The following is a 19,156-nucleotide window of genomic DNA, read 5'->3' as shown; positions in this document are numbered from 1 at the left end:
CTCGGACATGGAATTTTCCCTTCTGTCTTTCTTCTCCCCAAGTGCTTGTGAAATTCCCTTCCACAGCCCGAACTGAACTTACACCATATCCATGAGGTGACACAGGAAACAGTCCTGTGAGAGGGAACGGAAGTGGGGAGAGAGGAAAAGGTGAGGAAAGAGCAGGGTCGGAGAAGCTGACCTAGAAGATAGCTGGCCAGGGCATTTCAGGGATTTGAGATGCTCAGATCTTTCCAGAACCTCTTAGACCTGTACCCTCCAGTACAGTAACCACTGGCCCTATGTGACCAGCTCCAGTTGAGATGTGCTGAGTGTAAAATACACATTGGATGCATTTTATAAGAATATAAAATATCTCAGTAATTTTTTTACATTGAATATACATTGAAATAATAATACTTGGGATATATTGGGTAAGATAAAATATTTATTAAAATGAATTTCACTTGTTTCCTTTTACCTTTTTTATGTGGCTACCAGGAAATTTTGAACTATATAGGATGTCTCGCATTGGTGGCTCACATTATATTTCTCTTGGATGGTGCTGTCCTGGACATTGGATAAAGGCCCCTGAGTGAGCTTCCTAACTCCATCCGAGAGGTCATTATCTCTCTGTAATCCATTCAAACCAGGTTCGTCTCAGAGCAGATGAGAGAATGGAAACTGGGGACCCAGAGGTCGCCTTCTTGAGATGCCCACTGGGTGTCAGGGAAACGCCAGCCTCAGGGGCTGGGCTGTAGAACAGGTCTGTGTCCAGGAGGTAACCATTCTTCTGTCCCCCAAGTCTGACCTGTAACCTGTGTCGCTTTGCCTTGAAGCTTCTCTCCCCAGACATGAAGAATCTCGTCCTGGAACTGGAGACCACACGGCCCCCATGCGTGCAAGGGTCGCTCAGCTCCCCCGGGCCTCCGGGGCCCCAGGTCGGTGCATCCCCCAGGCCCTACCCTGCTGTCCTCTGTTCAGAGCAGGGATGCCCTCTGGGCAGAGCTGCCCCTTTTCAGGTGACATGGGGTTGTCTTCCTGCCCTGGAGGAACCACATGGACAGAACACTGGTTCATCTCTGGGGGATTCTGCCTCCCAGCCTTGACGACCTCCTCCACACAATGGGGATAATAACTTCCCTTGCAGTACTGGATTTGGGGGGTGACCAAGTGAGCTGCTTGGTCGCTTGGGCACCCCCCAAGGTGGTGATAATGGGTGTGGTTATTATTATAGTTATCACCAGACAAACATTTGATGACAATGTGACCCCACCAGTGGACCCAGAGGTACCTGCCTTCAGGCCAGAAAAATGGAGGTAACAGGGAACTTGTTACCCTGAGCTCAGTTTGGCCCCCAGATACTGGCACCACGTAGCTGACCTCTCCCCACCAAAGCTCAAGTAAGAGTGAGAAGCAGGCAAAATGCTAGAGAAAGGATTTTCTAGGCAGACAAAGAGTACCCTCCAGAGACCCTGTCTCACGGACTCCTGGCCCCTCTGGCCGGCCTGGGAGGGGGGTCCCTCGAGGAGGAACATCCCTCAGCCTGGGGTCTGGGCCTGCCATGGGGACGGGAAAGAGGAATTATGTCACCCTTCCTGGGGAACCCCTCCTGTGGCTTTCCATCATGGGAAGAAGACCAGACAAACTCCTCACCCTGGGAGCAAAGCCCCACACGCGGGGACCCGTTATCTCCTGCATCAGCTCAAATGACCACCACTGCCCACTCAATGTAGCCACAGTGCACCTGTTGAGTCCTCGAGCACCCGAAGCTTGCTCCAGCCTTAGGGCCCTGAGGCTTGTGGCTCCGGCCGTTTGGCACGCTCTGCCTTCTGATTTTCACCATGACCAGCTCCTTTGTCCCTCAGCACTCAGTGTGCCCGCCACCTCCTCAGACACGTCTGCTCAGCCACTCCGCCTGCAGTACCCTCCCCGTCACTCTCCACCCAATGACCTATTTTCTTTCTCGGCAGAGTTTTCTCACGTTGTTACGGTTTTCTTAGTTTTTGTTCCTTTGGTCTCGCTTTCATAAAATGTCAGCTCTATGGCTGGGGTTGGCAAACTATGGCCAGGGGTCCAATCTGGCTTTTTTTTGTAGTTAAATATTATCGTCTCTGGCTGCTTTTGCACTAACGGGTAGAGTTGAGTAGTTGTGACAGAATTGCTATATCAGAGCCAAAGCCTAAGATATCTCCTATCTGGCTTCTTACAGAACCAGTAAACTGACCCCTGGTCTTGCAAGCAGGGACATTGTCTACCTTGCTCATGCTGTGTGCCCAGCCCACACCAGTGCCCGGGGTGTAGAGCTTCCCCATCAATATTTGTTGAATGCAATGAGGAAAACAGGTGGACCAGAGCTGCCACAGAGGGGCTGGGGAGTCTGCATAAAGGCATGGTGGGCACCCGAGGGTCAGTTCTGGGGGGATTTCTATCTTCCCAGCCTTGAAGTCCATGCTGACAGCAAGTGATAGCACATGAGAAACGATGCTGAAAGCTCAGCCTCCCTGCACTGGTGCCGAATCAAATCTCAGAGACAGAGTTTTGGGTGAAGTAGAAGAGGACAGCTTTATTACTTTGCCAGGCAAAGGGGGCCACAGCGGGCTAATGCCCTCAGAACTGTGTGTCCCAACCCCAGAGGACTGGATGAAGAGTTTTATAACAGTGGTTCAAGGGTGGGGTCTCTGACAAGATTAGGGTGTGAGCAGGGCCTGCCCTCCTTTAACCTCATCTCCTCACCTTGATGAGCTTCTCTGGTCCCTTTAATCTTGCCTCAGGTGGTCTCCTGGCTGCTCGTCCTTTGTTCGAATCCACCCTTTGGAACTCAGGGAAGGTCATAGAGGCTGGAGTCTTGCCTACAAGAAACAGGGGACAGTAAGGCCAGACACTATAAAGCTCTTAGAGGAAAACATAGGCAGAACACACTATGACATAAATCACAGCAAGATCCTTTTTGACCCCCTTCCTAGAGAAATGGAAATAAAACCAAAAATAAGCAAATGGGACCTAATGAAACTTCAAAGCTTTTGCACAGCAAAGGAAACCATAAACAAGATGAAAAAACAACCCTCAGAATGGGAGAAAATATTTGCATATGAAGCAACTGACAAAGGATTAATCTCCAAAATTTACAAGCAGTTCATACAGCTCAATATCAAAGAAACACACAACCCATTCCAAAAATGGACAGAAAACCTAAACAGACATTTCTGCAAAGAAGATATACAGATTGCCAACAAACACATGAAAGGATGCGCAACATCACTAATCATTAGAGAAATGCAAATCAAAACTACAATGAGGTATCACCTCACACCAGTCAGATTGGTCATCATCAAAAAATCTACAAACAATAAATGCTGGAGACGGTGTGGAGAAAAGGGAACCCTCTTGCACTGTCGGTGGGAATGTATATTGATATAGCCACTATGGAGAACAGTATGGAGGTTCCTTAAAAAACTAAAAACAGAACTACCATACGACCCAGCAATCCCACTACTGCGCATATACCCTGAGACAACCATAATTTGAGAAGTTCACAATGTTCACTGCAGCTCTAAATAGCCAGGACATGGAAGCAGCCTAAGTGTCCATCGACAGATGAATGGATAAAGAAGATGTGGCACATATATACAATGGAATATTACTCAGCCATAAAAAGAAACGAAATTGAGTTATTTGTGGTGAGGTGGAAGGACCTACAGTCTGTCATACAGAGTGAAGTAAGTCAGAAATAGAAAAACAAATACTGTATGCTAACACATATATATGGAATCTAAAAAAAAAAAAAGGTTCTGAAGAAACTAGGGGCAGGACAGGAATAAATACGCAGACGCAGAGAATGGACTTGAGGACATGGGGAGGGGGAAGGTTAAGCTGTGAAAAAGCGAGAGAGTGGCATGGACATATATACACTACCAAACGTAAAATAGATAGCTAGTGGGAAGCAGCCGCATAGCACAGGGAGATCATCTCGGTGGTTTGTGACCACCTAGAGGGGTGGGATAGGGAGGGTGGGAGGGAGGGAGATGCAAGAGGGAAGAGATATGGGGATATATGTATATGTATAACTGATTCACTTTGTTATAGAGCAGAAACTAACACACCATTGTAAAGCAATTATACTCCAATGAAGATGTTAGAAAGAAAGAAACAGGGAACAAAAAAAGGCCTCCGTGCCTGGGACCGCCACAGGCCCCGCTCGGTTTCAGAACCCACAGCGAACCCATGGGAAGGGGGTCCCTGCTGCCCCCAGACTTCGGTGTCCAGCCCCATATGCATGCCTCCAACCTCGTGCAATCCCACGTGTGTCACTCCGAGGCTGTGCTGCCAACTCTGGGGACACAGTGTGAGGACCAGCAACACTGGCGTCACCTGGGAACTTGCTGGAAACGCAGAATCTCACCCTCCCCTCCTCCATCCCACATCCTTCAACCAGAATCTGCATTTTAACAAGACCCTCCAGAGGAAATCAGTCCATATCAAAGTTTGGGAAGTGCTGAGCTAGGGAGGGCACAACGGCCTGATACATAGTTCTCGTCCATTTCAAGAAAATGGAAAAAAGTGAGGCTTGGAAAAGAAAAAAGAATGGAACTGAAACTCTCCCTCTTCCCGTCCCTAAAACAGGAGAATAAACCAAAGATAGTGGTTCCCAAACTTTTCTGCACATTAGAATCCCCTGGGATTCCTGTGTCCCTCGGGAATTTTGAAAGATCCCCAGGGGTTTCTAATGTGCAGAGAGGCTTAGGAACCCCTGGCTGAGGGGTTGTTGGTCATCTGGACAAGCCTCATAGAAATCCTGTTTCAGACGTGCGTGAGGCGTGCTCACCTGCAGATCTTGGGGATGAAGTGGTGGCCTGGGGGTTTTGGTGGATTCCTCTCTGCTGTCCTGGGGAGCTTGGAAGACAGTTGGCCAACTGAGCATTTCATAGGCGCGTACGCTGAAGGCAGCTGCGTCCTGCCATAGGGGGTGTCAAGCTTTAGTGCGACGGGCCCTGGAGTCCCTGAGCTGGACTCAGCCCCACTCCCGTGGCCGGGCCGTGGGACAAAAACGCACTCTTCACATCTTAAAACAGAAGACTTTTGCTGTACCTGGTACCCATAGATCCACCATGGGAATTTCTGTGTCAGCTGCTCCTGAGAGCAAAGCCTAACTTCCGTCTTGTCTGGGCCCCAGGGAAACTTGGTAAGAGCAGCTGAAAAGACGTGAGAGGTGGTGCAGCATCTCGTTGTCAGCAAATAGCATATCTTCACGTCTCTTTAGCTGCTCTCACCAAGCACTCAGGATGTTTCAGGCAACCCAAGAATTCCAGGGAGAAAATGAAAATCACAGAGTAGGTGTGTGACCATTCATTACAATGGTGCTGCTGGAAACAGCCTAGAGAAAGCAAGAAGAGGGGGCCTAGGGAGGAGGGGCCTGGGCTGGAGAGTGTGGAGTGTCCTTCCTGCCGTGTCTGGAGCCCTGAATCTGCAGAGAGAAGGAGGCTGCTGAGGAGCTAGGGCCCAAGGAGCCCCTTCCGGCCTTGGCTTCCTCCCACCGGCCTGCCTTGGGCTCACGCATGCTTTCTTCACTTCTTATCTTGATCGTGTAGGGCCCGCCTGGGCTTCCCGGCAAGACAGGACCAAAGGGAGAAAAGGTACGAACCACCTGTGTCTTCACCCCACCTCTCCTTGGTAGTTCCAGCCTGTTTTCTGGGGGTGCCACTGAGGGTTTGCAAGTTCAGATTTCAAAGCACGTGCTAATCCTGCCTTAGTGCGTGAGGATGGGCTCCGGGGTGACTGGGCTGCTGAAGGTGTGGGAACCCGCCGGTGCATCTGGGGGGGCCCCCTGATGTGGCGGGGGTGCTGTGAACCGCCAGGTGACCAAGCCGCATGGGCATGCCCGCTCATCAGCCCTGCTAAGCCCTCTGATTCCAGAACTTTTCCTCCAAAGCAGCCTCTGCTTACCTGTCTTCTCCATCCACAGGGGGAGCTTGGCCGACCGGGAAGGAAGGTATGGTCCATGCTGTTCTGTCAGCATTACGCGGGCAGCTGTGCTCGGTGTGCATGAGTGTGCGCACTCCTAGGGGTGGGGACCAGCTGCCCACCTCCGCGGCCCTGATACCCAGATGGCTGATGACAGCACTGCCATACGATGAGGACAGTAGTGACTGGCATTCGGACTTCTGCCAGAGGCTGCCAAGCCTGGCCAGATTTCCCCCAGCCTCACGCCACCTCATCCTGCCATCCATCAGAGAAACCCTCCAAGGCCTCAGCCAGTGGCACCAAATGACTCTCACTGTCAATTTGATTAAAGTGGAGTAAAGTGTCAGACAGAAACAAATGGCTTTGCTTTAAGGCCCAGCTGAAATAAATGGCAGTTACTTCAGGTCACAGGGACTCAGTAAACCAAACACATGTTATTAAGGTTCTCATTAGTGTCAGGAAGGAGTCAACCCCCTGCCGCTTGCTGTAGTCAATGGATGCTGGCACTGAAATTGTAGGTCTTGGTGATATAGAAGAAGGTTCAAAACTTTGGCCAAGAAAGATGCCTCTGGTTCTAAATATAAATTACTATTTTCCCCGTTAAATGTTTTATTCAAATACTTTCACTATCAATAAGAGCCTCAAACAGACCTTTGTAAGGCAAAGTTCCAACCCTTTAAGGAACAGCTGACCACTCCAGTCAAGGCCCAGCGGTCGACTGAAGTGCTGGGCTGGGAGGATTCTGCCATCGTCTCCATGCTCAGGACTAACAAGGGCCGTGATTGATTAGTGATGTCTGCCGTGGATGAGGAAGGCAGGAGCAGGAACTAGTACACATGCCAGTGCCTGTGATGTCTGGGTAGGGGCTGAGCCTTCCACATCTCCAGCTTGGCTAACTGAAATTAGCCAGTGGGTGCAGAGGTCAACATAGACCCCAAGTCGCTGCTCCCATGCTCTCTTGCAGGGCTTACTCTTCCATAGCTCCTTGGCTTATGTTGGGTTCCCTAGACACAGAGATAGAGATGGTCCATGCCATGTGCAAGTGAATTAATGATTAAGGGAGCTCTCTCCAGAGGAGCCTGAGGGGAGGGGAGACCCAGATGGGGCAGGGAAAGAAACCCAGCGTGGGGTGGTATCAGATGACATCCAACTTCAGTCTGATCCCTAGGGGAGCTCTGGAGTGTGAATGGCACCAGAGAATTTGTCCTGCCTTACCTTGATGTAAGGGGGCTGGGCTGTTGGCTGCAGGAAGGGGAGGTACATCAATTGCTGGGCAGCTCCAATTGCCCCTGGCAAACCCACACTTGCAGGTTGTAAGAAGGAAAGTGTTGGTACAGCAAGGAAGGTAGCCCCTGGGAAATGGGCATGCTGAGCAGCGGGGAAAGACCTTGAGGGAGTACCCCCAGCATCTGCTGCTGCTCTCCAAACATAATCCTCTCCCCTCCTACATTGCCTCCTTGGGGAGAACCTATGGGAATGCAGGGGACATTTGGGTGGATGGGTAGAGATGATAACGATCGAAGAACCAAGAAGTTTAGAATCCCTTCCCTACCACCTTCCATTTCTTGAATAGAAAAATCTTGTGTGTCGACATAATGTGACACCAAGGGATTTAACTCATACCTGAGTGGCCCAACTTTCTAGGCCATCAGTCTTTGGAGGGTGGGGATGAGGGTCCTGGGGCCATGCTTGGAGGCCCCATACTCCCCTCTAGGCCACAGAGACAAATGTGTGTTTTTAGAGGGAGGGAAACAAACCCAGTTGTCCTGACTTTTGTTCTCTGTCTTTGAAGGGCAGACCCGGCCCCCCAGGTGTTCCTGGCATGCCTGGGCCTGTTGGCTGGCCCGGCCCTGAAGGCCCCAGGGTAAGTGTGGCAGCTCTCAGGGCTCCAGTGGCATCAGAACTGGAGGGGAGAAGATGGCGGCTCCCCAGGCCCCTGGCACATAGTCGGTGAAACTCACTTCCTCCAGATGGGGAGGAAGGAGAGAGCCTGAGGACTGACCCGAGGTCCCTAAACACTTCCTCCTTTGCTTGGACTGCAAGACCTTGGTCAGTCCCACAGCTCAGCTTCTGTGAGAGGAGAAACGAGGGGCTGCCACCTCTTTCCCAGGGACCCTGTCCTCCTTTGTCCTGAGAGTTAGTGTGCAATTCTTTGGTTCCCTGAGATGACACAAGAGGGGCTTGTGCCTGGGAAGCTGTTGGCCTGTCATGCAGGGGGTGGAGGGTGAGGGCATGGGAGTTGGGGGCTGGAACAACGGAAATCCTATATTCACAGAGGGATTGCCAAATGCTGGTGAAATCCCCGTCCTCAGACAGGTTAGGAAAAGCTAATACATCCACACCCATGTCTTTTTACACACTTTGGTCATAGACTATTGGGTGCAGAGGCCACGACCCCGAACTTTGACCTGCAGAAGTCAGGGGTGAGCAGGTGAATGTCACTGTCTGCTCTGACTCACTTATTGGCTGTATTTATTCTGAGAATAGAAAATTGTTCCCAGTCCTCTTAGGAAAAGTCCCAAGGAAATTTCTTTAAAAATCCACTGTATAGAGCTGAGCCGTCCAATATGGCAGCCACTAGCCACATGTGGCTACTGAACCCTTGAAACATGCCTAGTGCCACTGAGGAACTGAATATTTAATTTTAATGAATTTAAGTTTGAATTTAAAAACCTGTACTCAATTCAGTTAGTTGAAAATATATAAGTATTTTGGAGTAAATTGAGTATGTGAATCTGCTTTTTTAACTATAATTTTTTTGAAATCTAAATACAGATCAAGTATTTTAGATGAAAGTTTAGCACCTGAATTGAGATGTGATTTAAATGTAAAATACATAACAGATTTCAAATATTTATTATGAAAAATGGAATGTAAACCTCTCATGAATAATTTTTACATTGATGGCATGTTTAAAATGATAATTAGATTAAATTAATTAGAGTAAATAAAATATGTTGTTAAGGTTAATTCCATCTGTTTAGTTTTACTTTTAATGTGACTTCTAAAAGAAGTTTAATATTAAGCATGTGGTTCACCTTATGTTTCTACCGTTTAGCGCTGGTTAAAGTTTTTTAGCACAAAGGGCACTGAAAATTCCAACTGTAAACCATTCTGAGGGGTAACAGATCCCACCTATGAATCCTAGTCCCCTGCCTCCGTAGTATACACCCAGAGGCTGATGTTCACTCTGCTTGGCTGCAAACGTAGGGTAAGAGTATATGGAAACATCAGAAAGGCCCTCACTATGCAAAGAGTAGAGCAGATGTAGTTTTTTGGGGGTGCGGATACCTTGTCCTTTGAGGCCCCAGTGCCTGCATGCTCCCTCCCCCTCCCTTTCCCAGCCTTCTCTGGGAGAAGATCAAACATCAGTCAATTTACAACATGTTAGTGAGCATTTAGTTTGAAGATCTGCTCTACCTTGGACAATTTCATTCTATGTTTCATGTCAAATACCAGAATGAAGCATGGAGTCTGTAGTCTTGGGCCCCTGGGAGCCAGCAAGGGAGGATTTGGGGTCCTCAGATTCACAGGCCAGCCCCAGTGTCCCCAGTTCTATCCTGATCTTGCCCATGCCTTTCCTGGTTCAGTTTCTCTAGGAAATGTCACTGTAGGTCTTTTTTCCCCCTTCTTCTGATTCCCACAGGGTGAAAAAGGTGACCTGGGGATGATGGGCTTGCCAGGGTCAAGAGGACCAATGGGCTCCAAGGTCAGTGTGTTGGTCCAGATAGATTTTTCCAGGTCTTCTTACTAAGGTTCTGGAGCAGCTGATGTCTATAAAGTGGGGACTGTGTGGCTGCCGTCCTGGGCTGGGGATTGCCACAGATATTGGAAAGCCCCTTGCCAGAGTGTGCTTACCTTTACCAGCCCTTTGGGGGACATCGTGTCCTGGGACACAGGGGCAGAGGGATGCCATTCCTGCCATTATCTTGGGCAGCGAGGGTCAAGCCCCTGGACAACAAAGCAGATGGTAAACCTTTGTTCGGACCTTTGGGAGACTAAGAAAAGCAGTGTTCTTTTTAGCCCTGGTTTAAACACAACCCTCAGGGACATCTTTGTATTTACTGCTGCAACTCCCCCACGCCCCCCAAAAACGTGCAGCCCAATGTGGAGACACATCTCACCACCACATACAGGGATGGCTTCCACTCTTGCACCAAACCCAAAGGTCCTACAGGGCTGATTGTCAATTCACCTTGTGCTTTCTTTTAGGGCTACCCTGGATCCAGAGGGGAAAAGGTTGGTGCTTGTCTCTGATGGCTCCCCAGAGCCTGGTCTGGGCTGTTGGGTCTGGGGTCAGTGATGAGCAGAGGATGGGCCCAGGGGTCTCTTTAGTCAGCGACTGCAGCCACCACTCCTAGATATTACCCTGTCCTTTGTCAGGGGGCTGCGAGACAGGAGTGAGGGGCCTCCTAGCCAGGGCAAGTGGGTTAGGGAGGAGCTCCCGGAGGAGGTGGAAGCCCCTCAGGCGGGGCAGTGAGAGCCAGGTGCAGCGTGAACACAGCTGACATGGGGTGCTGCACAAAAATGGCAGATGTGTTCTTAGAGCAAGCTTCTACCACACAACCTTCTTGTCTGTCAAAAACGGAGCAAAACCCAAAAAACCCAGCCAGACCCTGGGGACAAATTTCCTAGAGGATAAGAGAAAATCTGGGACCCGGAATTTTCTGTGGGTTGTCCTTTATTAGTGTAGAGGTCTTTGAGATAAAAATAGAAGTTTATCTCACAAAGCATGCCTTCCCTGGGCCAGTCTCCTAACTTCTGAGCCTGTTTCTTTGCCTGGAAAGTGAGGGTGCTGACCTATGGAGCTTTCAGTTTGAAATGCTCCAGTTCCCCCTCCCCCCCAATGGAGTTAACTCATTGACTCTCTCCTGTGGTTTCCTCCTAGGGATCCAGAGGTGAAAGGGGTGACTTGGGTCCCAAAGGAGAAAAGGTAATGGGCATTGCATAAAAATGATAAACTTCAACAGAAGTGGCAGCCCCTGCCCACCCCCATCTTGCAGGCTGACTGGCTGAATGAATGAATGAATGAATGGCTGACTGACTGACTGACTGTCAGAATGACTAACCAACTGACTCTCTGACTGACTAGCTGGCTGGCTGACTGGCTGACTGGCTGTTTGCCTGACTGACTGACTGCCTGATTGACCAACTGACTGACTGGCTGACTGACTGACATTGACTGACTGACTGACTGACTGGCTGACTGTCTGTCCGACTCACTGGCTAGCTAACTGGCTGACTGACCAACTGGCTGATGGCTGGCTGGCTGGCTGGCTGGCTGGCTGACTGGCTGGCTGACTGACTGGTTGTCTGTCTGACTGACTGGCTATCTGACTGACTGACTGACTGACCGACTGTCTGAATGTCTGACTGTCTGACTGACTGACTGTCTGGCTGGCTGGCTGACTGACTGGCTGACTGACTGTCTGACTGACTGACTGGCTGGCTGGCTGGCTGACTGACCGACTGGCTGACTGACCGACTGGCTGACTGGCTGGCTGGCTGACTGACAGGACTTTATCTTCCTCAGCCCTTTCAAGCATTATTTCAGAGGCAGTCACTGTGTTTGTTGTTCTCTTCACAGGGTTTCCCAGGACTTCCTGGAATGTTGGGGCAGAAAGTAAGTACCTAGAAGTAGTAAAAATAGGTCTCAGTAACAAATTAGACCTTCCAAGCACAGCGAAAAGAGGTCTGCCTCTCCATTCATCAGGCATGAAAAGTGGGTTTCACTGTGCAAGTTTCTGGTTTGAAAGGGGAGCAAGTTGTTGAATGCATCAGTGGGACCTCCCTCCAGCTCAGTGGGAGGAAGGGATTCCCCATCTGAGGGCAGAGAGGTGTTCCCTGCATCTTCTGTCTGTCAGAGGGCTATGGGACTGTTCAAAATCAGAAAGCTTTGTGCCCGGGCACTCAGACTGGAGCAGCAGTGCTCAAGGGCTCTGGCGTGGGTTTGAGACCACTGCTGCCTGCACCCAGCTCAGCGCTCCTTCAAGGGGGCACATGCACTGCCAGAGGCCCACAGAGTTATTTTAGTGGGTGACAGCTAAAACATTTTTTATTTGATAGGTAAATTTATTATCTATTTAAGTATTTAGTGGGATTTGCTTGGGACAAGACTTAATAAAAAAGGAGTTAGTTTGGTTGATTTAAAGAAAAAATATTCAGTGAATAACAATAGAATGGTGTGCAGATGTGACAAAAACTGTGAAAGTGGCAACTGAGTGACAGACTTTTTTTTAACTTTTACTTAAGGTTAAGGAAGAGGTATGGGGGGGGCGAGGGGAGTGTCAGAGAAAGGGTGCTTGAATGATCACTTAGGACAACCACCATCACAATGGTGGTCCCTCATGCTGTAAGGCACTGACATTGGAAACTTATTTTTGCCTAAGCCTCAGAGCATGATATTCTTCAAACAGGCAAATGGGATGCTTTCTTAGAACTCTAAATTGTTTTCAAGTTCGCCTTAAAATTTTATTTTCCAAACCTGAATGAACAATTTTTATCTGACTTTCTCTTGTCAGTAGATCATATTTAAATAATTTCAATCATCTGACATGATTATAATTTATCACTGCCTAAAGCTGTCAAAACCTCTGTCTCTGCTACCTACATAGAGTGTTGGGTTAAAAATAAATAGATTAATTATATAAGCAAGTGAAAGGAAACATTAAGAGAGACAAATAATTTTATTTTAAAACACTTAGTCTAGGTTTTCATTCAGTGCAACAGTGGACATACATTCCTGTAAAATTAAGTATGACAGCTTCTCTGGTCTCTGCACCATTTACTAGACTTGCCATACAGAGTTCTCTCTCCCTCTCAGGGCAGCCTGTTTAAGACAGAGCTGATGTGATGACCATAATTAGGTCTTTGGAGAGAAATTAGATCAAGACATTACTGGCTGCTTCCAGCTGGTGAAGAGAAGGACCACACTTTCTTCAGACGATCTTTTCCAAAAAATTATGCTGTTTATGCTGCTGTTTTCTACCAGCCAAACAAGATACCTCTCAGCCCCCTCTAAACAGCCAAGGAAAATTATGCAAACATCTCCATGGCCACAGAGAATCCACCCTATCCTAGCAGGCCGAAGGACGTGACGGACGGGAAAGAAATCGTAGGTTTAGGGACAGTTCTCGGTGAGGCAAAATGTTGGTAGCTTGACAAATTCATTATACTGGCTGAGCCAACAGGTAATTTCAGCGCTTTATGCTTGGTCCTTACTGTGTATTGGTGTTCCCTGGGATTTTCCATTGTGTTGTACCTCCTCTGGCCTCCCTGGGAGAAGTCGTCCGGGCGTTTATCCTCGTCTGAGTGGCCGGGTCAGCTCTTCACGGGCACCAGCTGTGGCCTAACAGAAACTCTCATGGCTGCTGTTGCTAAGCTTAGCTGATGTGGTGCCTTCTGGGCTATGGAGGGGTTACTGGGGGTAGGAAGGATGCCCTGTGGGGTGAGTTCATGAGCTGAAGAAGCCACCAGTGGGCCTGGAATCCTGGAAGAGCACGGGGAAGGAGGGGATGAACCAAAATGGAGAGACAGGTTTTACAAAAGGCTGGCCTTAAACTCTGGAACTCTGCAGTTGGTACATGTGGTTCCGATGGTTCCAAATAGAGCTTTTCAATTAGGACTGTTGCTTACGCTGCTTTCCGTGCCTTTTACAATAACTAGATTGAGTATGTGAACGTGTGTCTGGAACATCTCTCCCACTAAGAGTTTTTATCTGAATCAAATGAGGTGGAACTCAAACCAGCTTTTTACTGAAGAGTGGGGACTTATATAACGTGAGCAGAAACATCCCAAAGATGATAGTCGTCAAAACTGTGTCCAATCATTCAAAAACCCATAGATCTGAATTTGTGCTAAAAACAAAGCAAAGCACAGCATACAATTTCAACTAAGAGACAAGGCATTTCCCCCATCGGTGTCCCAGGCACAGGGGACTGAAATGCAGGCGCCTCCCACCCTAGCCTCTCTGGATGGGGATTTAGGAACCAAAATGTGTGCTGCCCGGCAGCTGTCTCTCTCAGATAGTGACCTCCCCACCCACGGTAACATTCTCCTTCCCGTCCTCTTCCTTGAAAACCTTCTCTCCCTTCACACGACCTCATCGCTCTCCCAACCTCCCAGAGCAGCCCGCCTGGAAAAGACTGGGAGTGAGCAAGGAGAGGCCCTGTGGCCGGAGATTGGATCGACCTGGAGCTGAGATTGCTCCTTGTTTCCTCGTTCCTCTCTTGCTTCTCTTTCTTCTTTCCAGGGTGAAATGGGACCAAAGGGCGAGCCCGGGATAGCAGGCCACCGGGGGCCCACAGGAAGACCAGGAAAACGAGGCAAGCAGGTATGGATCCCAGGGCTCACCGGACCTCCTGAGCTGGACCTCCTGAGCTGGCGGGGCGGACAGGTCAGGGACGTTGCGGGGACACAGTCTCCAGCATCCTCTGGGCTGGGGGGCAGTAGCAGCACCCCTTCCGGGGTGCCTGGGCTCTCCGCCGAGGCGGGAGTGCGAGGCGGATGGGGTAGGATGCCCGTCCAGCTGTGTCAAGGCTAGAGGCAGGAGTGGGTCTTCGGTTCATAAGAACAGGTCTGTCTTATCCAAGGCAACTGGGAGTGGAAATCAGGTCTGCTCGTTCGCCCAGAAAACCTGCTTTTTGCCTCAGTGCCCCAGACGCAGATGGAGTTCTGGAATCAGCCCAGATATTTCCCTGCTGTTCAAGGATCTGCTGGGTCTCAACAATAGGGTGCTTTCTCCTCACTCAAGATCCCCATTTGTAAATGACCCCTTTATTGGCACCATTCAGGGTTTAGGGAAAGTTTTCATTCTGAATTCCCCTGGTCAGCAGGCTCTTGTGTCAAACCATGTGATGTGAGCTGTCCCCAGGGCCTCAGAGAACCTCTCCCTTTTGCTCGAATGAGACGCGTGTGACCCCGACTCTTTTGTTTGCCAGTCTGTTGGCTTTTTACCTCCTTTCCCATTATACATGCAATATATGATCATCACAGAAAACAGAAAATTCAGAAAACTAGGAAGGAAATCATCTAAAGACCTAACACCCAGGTACAACCATGTTACCATGTATGTACACTTCCTTCCAGTATTATTGCTTCCGTGGACTTTCTAGTCGTTTGTTCCTTTTATATCCGATATATACTTATTGTATCCTAAATTTTTAACTTAAAAATCACAACACACACATTTTAACGTGTTACTGCATTCATTAAGCACTCTTACTCTTAAACATTTTTTTAAATCTCTGCATCGATTTTGGTAAATAAGTAACCAGAGTAGATAGCTTGGACAAGAGAAGCCTAACCAAATTATAAATAATGCTGAGAAGTGAACGTGTTTGGGCACATTTCCATTCTTTCCTTAGGCTAGATCTGTGGCTTTCAGACTCTGGCTTCCATCAGAATCATCTTGGGGGCCGATTAAATACAGATTCCCTGCCCCTGGTGCACTGGTGGTGGTCCCAAGTGTGCCTCTCCTCTTCCCCAATGTCGAGACCTTACTTCCCAAAGACTCTGACACAACTGGGGCTGCAGCATGGGTTGTTGTTGTTTTTAAAGCCCCACATGAGTCTAATGTGCACCGGGATTCAGAACCACGGTAACACTACAAAGCCAATTCTGGTCTTTTCGAAATGAACTTAGGAAAGACATAGACTCCAACCTGATGAACCAGCTTCCATGATGACTTTTTTTTTTTTTTTTTTTTTTTTTTTTTGCGGTACGCGGGCCTCTCACTGTTGTGGCCTCTCCCGTTGCGGAGCACAGGCTCCGGACGCACAGGCCCAGCAGCCATGGCTCACGGGCCCAGCCGCTCCGCGGCATGTGGGATCCTCCTGGACCAGGGCACGAACCCGTGTCCCCTGCATTGGCAGGCGGACTCTCAACCACTGTGCCACCACGGAAGCCCCCATGATGACTTTTGAAGTCACAATGTTCCAGTTTAATTTTTAAAGATTTACAGTTGGTGGCATGGTCATGGGTGGCTTCACAATGATGCCACAGATACTAATTTCCTAAAAACTAGGCTCAGAAAAAGAAGAAAAAAAGAAAAATCTTTTCAAATAATCGTTTTCTCCACTACTGCTGCATTCCATCCAGAATGTGTTATGCTTGGGGTTTGGGAAGCCGGTTGGCTTCTGTCATCTAGTTCTTTCCTTGGGCAGTGTTTGTCTTGTCCTGGTTAGGGCCGAAGCCAAGGCTCTTTCTTGACCCTGTTGAGAATGATTTCATTGGGGCAATCTTAAAAACGACACCAGAAACAGAGAAGTTAGGGAAATGAGCCCATCTTCCTCCAGAGACGTTACAGACACCCGAGTGTGCTCCAGCCTAGACTGGACTCGTCAGCCTTGGGAGCGGACCATGATACTTTCTTTTGTCATGAATTAATTGCCTAGTAGAGTCTTACATACAGAGTGTTTATTGAGCCATGATGCTAAGAGTCTCTGGAGGTTATGGAAAGTCAACCCAAATCCTGGAATCAGAAATCTGGAAGGGGATCCAGGAGTAAGAACTGCAGATCCAGAAGGACTTTAGAGACCACCGACCCAATTCCCTGCATGTAGTCACCAGAAAACCGGGGGCCAGGGAAGTGGCCTGACCACCCAGGACCCCCAGCCAAGCCAGCTTCCAAGCAGGGTTAGAACCTGGAGATCTGAGACCAGCTTCTCCACAGCAATCTTCACATCACCCTCCCGCTTCAGGCCTGGCCTCCGGGCAGACCCAGGACCGCAGCTCTTGACTTTATCACACAAATCTTCAGTCACGGAGACACAACTTCCTTGACGGGAATCACCAGACTTGGTGGCAGTAAAGGAATAAAGAATGCTTTTCGGGCTTCCCTGGTGGCGCAGTGATTGAGAGTCCGCCTGCCGATGCAGGGGACACGGGTTCGTGCCCCGGTCCGGGAAGATCCCACATGCCGCGGAGTGGCTGGGCCCGTGAGCCATGGCCACTGAGCCTGCGCGTCCGGAGCCTGTGCTCCGCAACGGGAGAGGCCACAACAGTGAGAGGCTCGCGTACCTCAAAAAAAAAAAAAAAAAAAAAAAAGAATGCTTTTCCTGGAAAGCGCTGCTCAGTGAGTCCCGCTCACAGGGACAAGGCTGTTCTGAATAGATGACTGAGCAGCAGAATATCTGATTACCGCTGAGGTCAGAACAAGGAGCGTTCCCAGCTCCTTCAAGCTGTGGCACTTCCTGTGCTCAGAGCCAGCTGATGTGGCTCTTAGAAGAGCAAGCCTTCGCTGTGGCTATATTAAGACAGTGTGACTTCCTTTGCCATCTGGGACCCATCTTGGTTGCCCCACGGAATGCTAAGGCAAGGCTTAAGACTCCCTCCATGAGGGTGGAACTGGAGACAAACTCTGACCTCACGATCCCGCATTAAGTGTTTAAGAACTCCTTGGACATTGCCGAGAGAGCCCCCAGGGCCATGTTGACAAGGCAGCAGGTCACACATCACATGGTGGTGAAAGGCGTGCCCGGCCTGCCTGTTCCCCAGGCTTGGCGAAGGTTATGTTTCATTAGGTGGGCGAGGTAGCCACAGCACAAGGGTATGAAGGGGACCAGGCCAAAGCCATCAGGCACCAGTCACTGTCCTGGTCGGGCCCCGGGCACGAGTGGACAGTTAGCAAATGGCTTAGGGGAAGGATCTACAGGTGTGCCATCCTTGGTTTCTGGGGTCATTCCTAAGGGCAGCTCTGGGGGGAGATGTGTGCTCTTAACCCTCCCAGAGCAGACAGCAAAGAGGACATGCTGTGTGGAAAGACTATACCTGCAGGTGTGCCTTTCGTTAAGAATCCGGACTTTTCTAACTGTGGGAAAAAGATGAAACCGAACCAGTTGCTATGATAATCAGCTTGGCCCACAAAGCCCTTGATTCTGTGCAAACCACTTTTTCACCTTTGAGATCTCTGTTAGCCTCACAGCAAGCCTGTGCAGGTATATATTGCCTGGCCCCATTTCACAGATGAGAAAACTGAGGCACAGAGCAACAACGTGAGTTACCCAGGGTCTCACAGCCAAGAGGAAAACCTAGATCTCTCGACCTAGAGCCAACAAACTACATCCGCTTTGTGTGTTCAGCTTCTCCTCCTTCCCCATTTGGTCTGGGGAAAGGAGGTGAACAAAACAGATTCTGGCCCGCAGGGAGCTTCTGTCTCCTGGAGAGACACAGAGGAAATGACCACACGAACAATGGTAGTTATGATCAGGGATAAAGGCCGTGAAGGAAAAGGGCCCATGATAGGGAGAACTGACTTGGTCAGGCAAGGTCAGGGAAGGCTTTGCCGCAACTGTATTTTAGCTGGGAGCTGAAGGATGGGAGGGAGTTAGCTAGGCAGAAGGGTGGGAAGAGGGGTTCGGGGCCGAGAGAAGAGTCTGGAGAAGGGAAAGAAAAGGCATGGTGCTGTTGAAGACCAAGAACGCCAAAAGCCTGGGACACGCGTGGAAAGCCTGGCCGTGCAGGGCTGTGGAGGCTCCAGTAAGGAGTTGGGTCTTTATCCTGAGAGCAGCAAGAGGCCACGGGGTGGGAACAGCTCTTGTGCTGAGACAGAAATTGTCCTGATGAGCAGGCAGAGCCTGATGCCAGGTGACTGGCCTAAATCCCTGCTCTTTCCTGAGCCTTTCTTTCCTCACCTGCCCAGTGAGGAGTGTGGTTTGGATTGGTTCCTATGTGTCTAGGACAGAGCAAGAAGTGATGTCTGTAGAAAACAAATTTACTGTTACCCGAGGGGAGAGGGGTGGGGGAGGGGCATATTAGGGGTATGGGATTAACAGATACACACTACTATACATAACATAGATAAGCAGCGAGGATTTACCGTGTAGCACAGGGAGCTATACTCAATATTTTTTAATGACCTATAATGGAATATAATCTCCAAGAAAACCCCACCAAATCACTACGATGTACACCTGAAACTAACACAATATTGTAAATCAACTATACTTCATTTTTTTTTAAAAAAAAGTAATGTCTATAAACATGCATCCATCACTGTCTCAAATGTCACTTGCCCTGAGGTTTTTAGGAGCTTGCTGGTCCCTCTGGGACCTCTGGGACTGCATCCTCCCCCTGGTACTTGCTCCAAAGTGCAAGGTGGTCCCTAATTTAGAGATGAATAGGGGAGGAGGTTTGCCATGTCCTGCTCTTATAACAGGCTCTGCCTTTCTCTCTGTCAGGGGCAGAAGGGAGATAGTGGAGTTATGGGCCCACCAGG

The 19,156-nt window shown here is 49.3% G+C and overlaps 1 protein-coding gene across 1 annotated transcript in view; it reads left to right on the top strand.

Annotated features, from left to right (window-relative positions):
* COLQ (collagen like tail subunit of asymmetric acetylcholinesterase) overlaps positions 1-19,156 on the top strand; it is a gene marked incomplete at both ends in the record, with an annotated part of 64,172 nt that overhangs the window by 33,915 nt on the left and 11,101 nt on the right. The window contains 10 exons of the mRNA XM_082840100.1: positions 819-920; positions 5,568-5,612; positions 5,942-5,968; positions 7,733-7,804; positions 9,587-9,649; positions 10,153-10,179; positions 10,829-10,873; positions 11,528-11,563; positions 14,192-14,272; positions 19,119-19,156. The exon at positions 19,119-19,156 is cut by the window's right edge and continues 22 nt beyond it. Coding sequence (XP_082696226.1) covers positions 819-920; positions 5,568-5,612; positions 5,942-5,968; positions 7,733-7,804; positions 9,587-9,649; positions 10,153-10,179; positions 10,829-10,873; positions 11,528-11,563; positions 14,192-14,272; positions 19,119-19,156 — 536 coding nt within the window. The remainder of the gene's footprint in view (positions 1-818; positions 921-5,567; positions 5,613-5,941; positions 5,969-7,732; positions 7,805-9,586; positions 9,650-10,152; positions 10,180-10,828; positions 10,874-11,527; positions 11,564-14,191; positions 14,273-19,118) is intronic.

The sequence above is a fragment of the Leucopleurus acutus genome (genome assembly GCF_964270905.1).
Source record: "Leucopleurus acutus genome assembly, chromosome: 5".
NCBI classification, from domain to species: Eukaryota; Metazoa; Chordata; class Mammalia; order Artiodactyla; family Delphinidae; genus Leucopleurus; species Leucopleurus acutus.
Note: the sequence above shows the minus strand (reverse complement) of the source record. Positions and strands in the feature narration are given on the sequence as shown.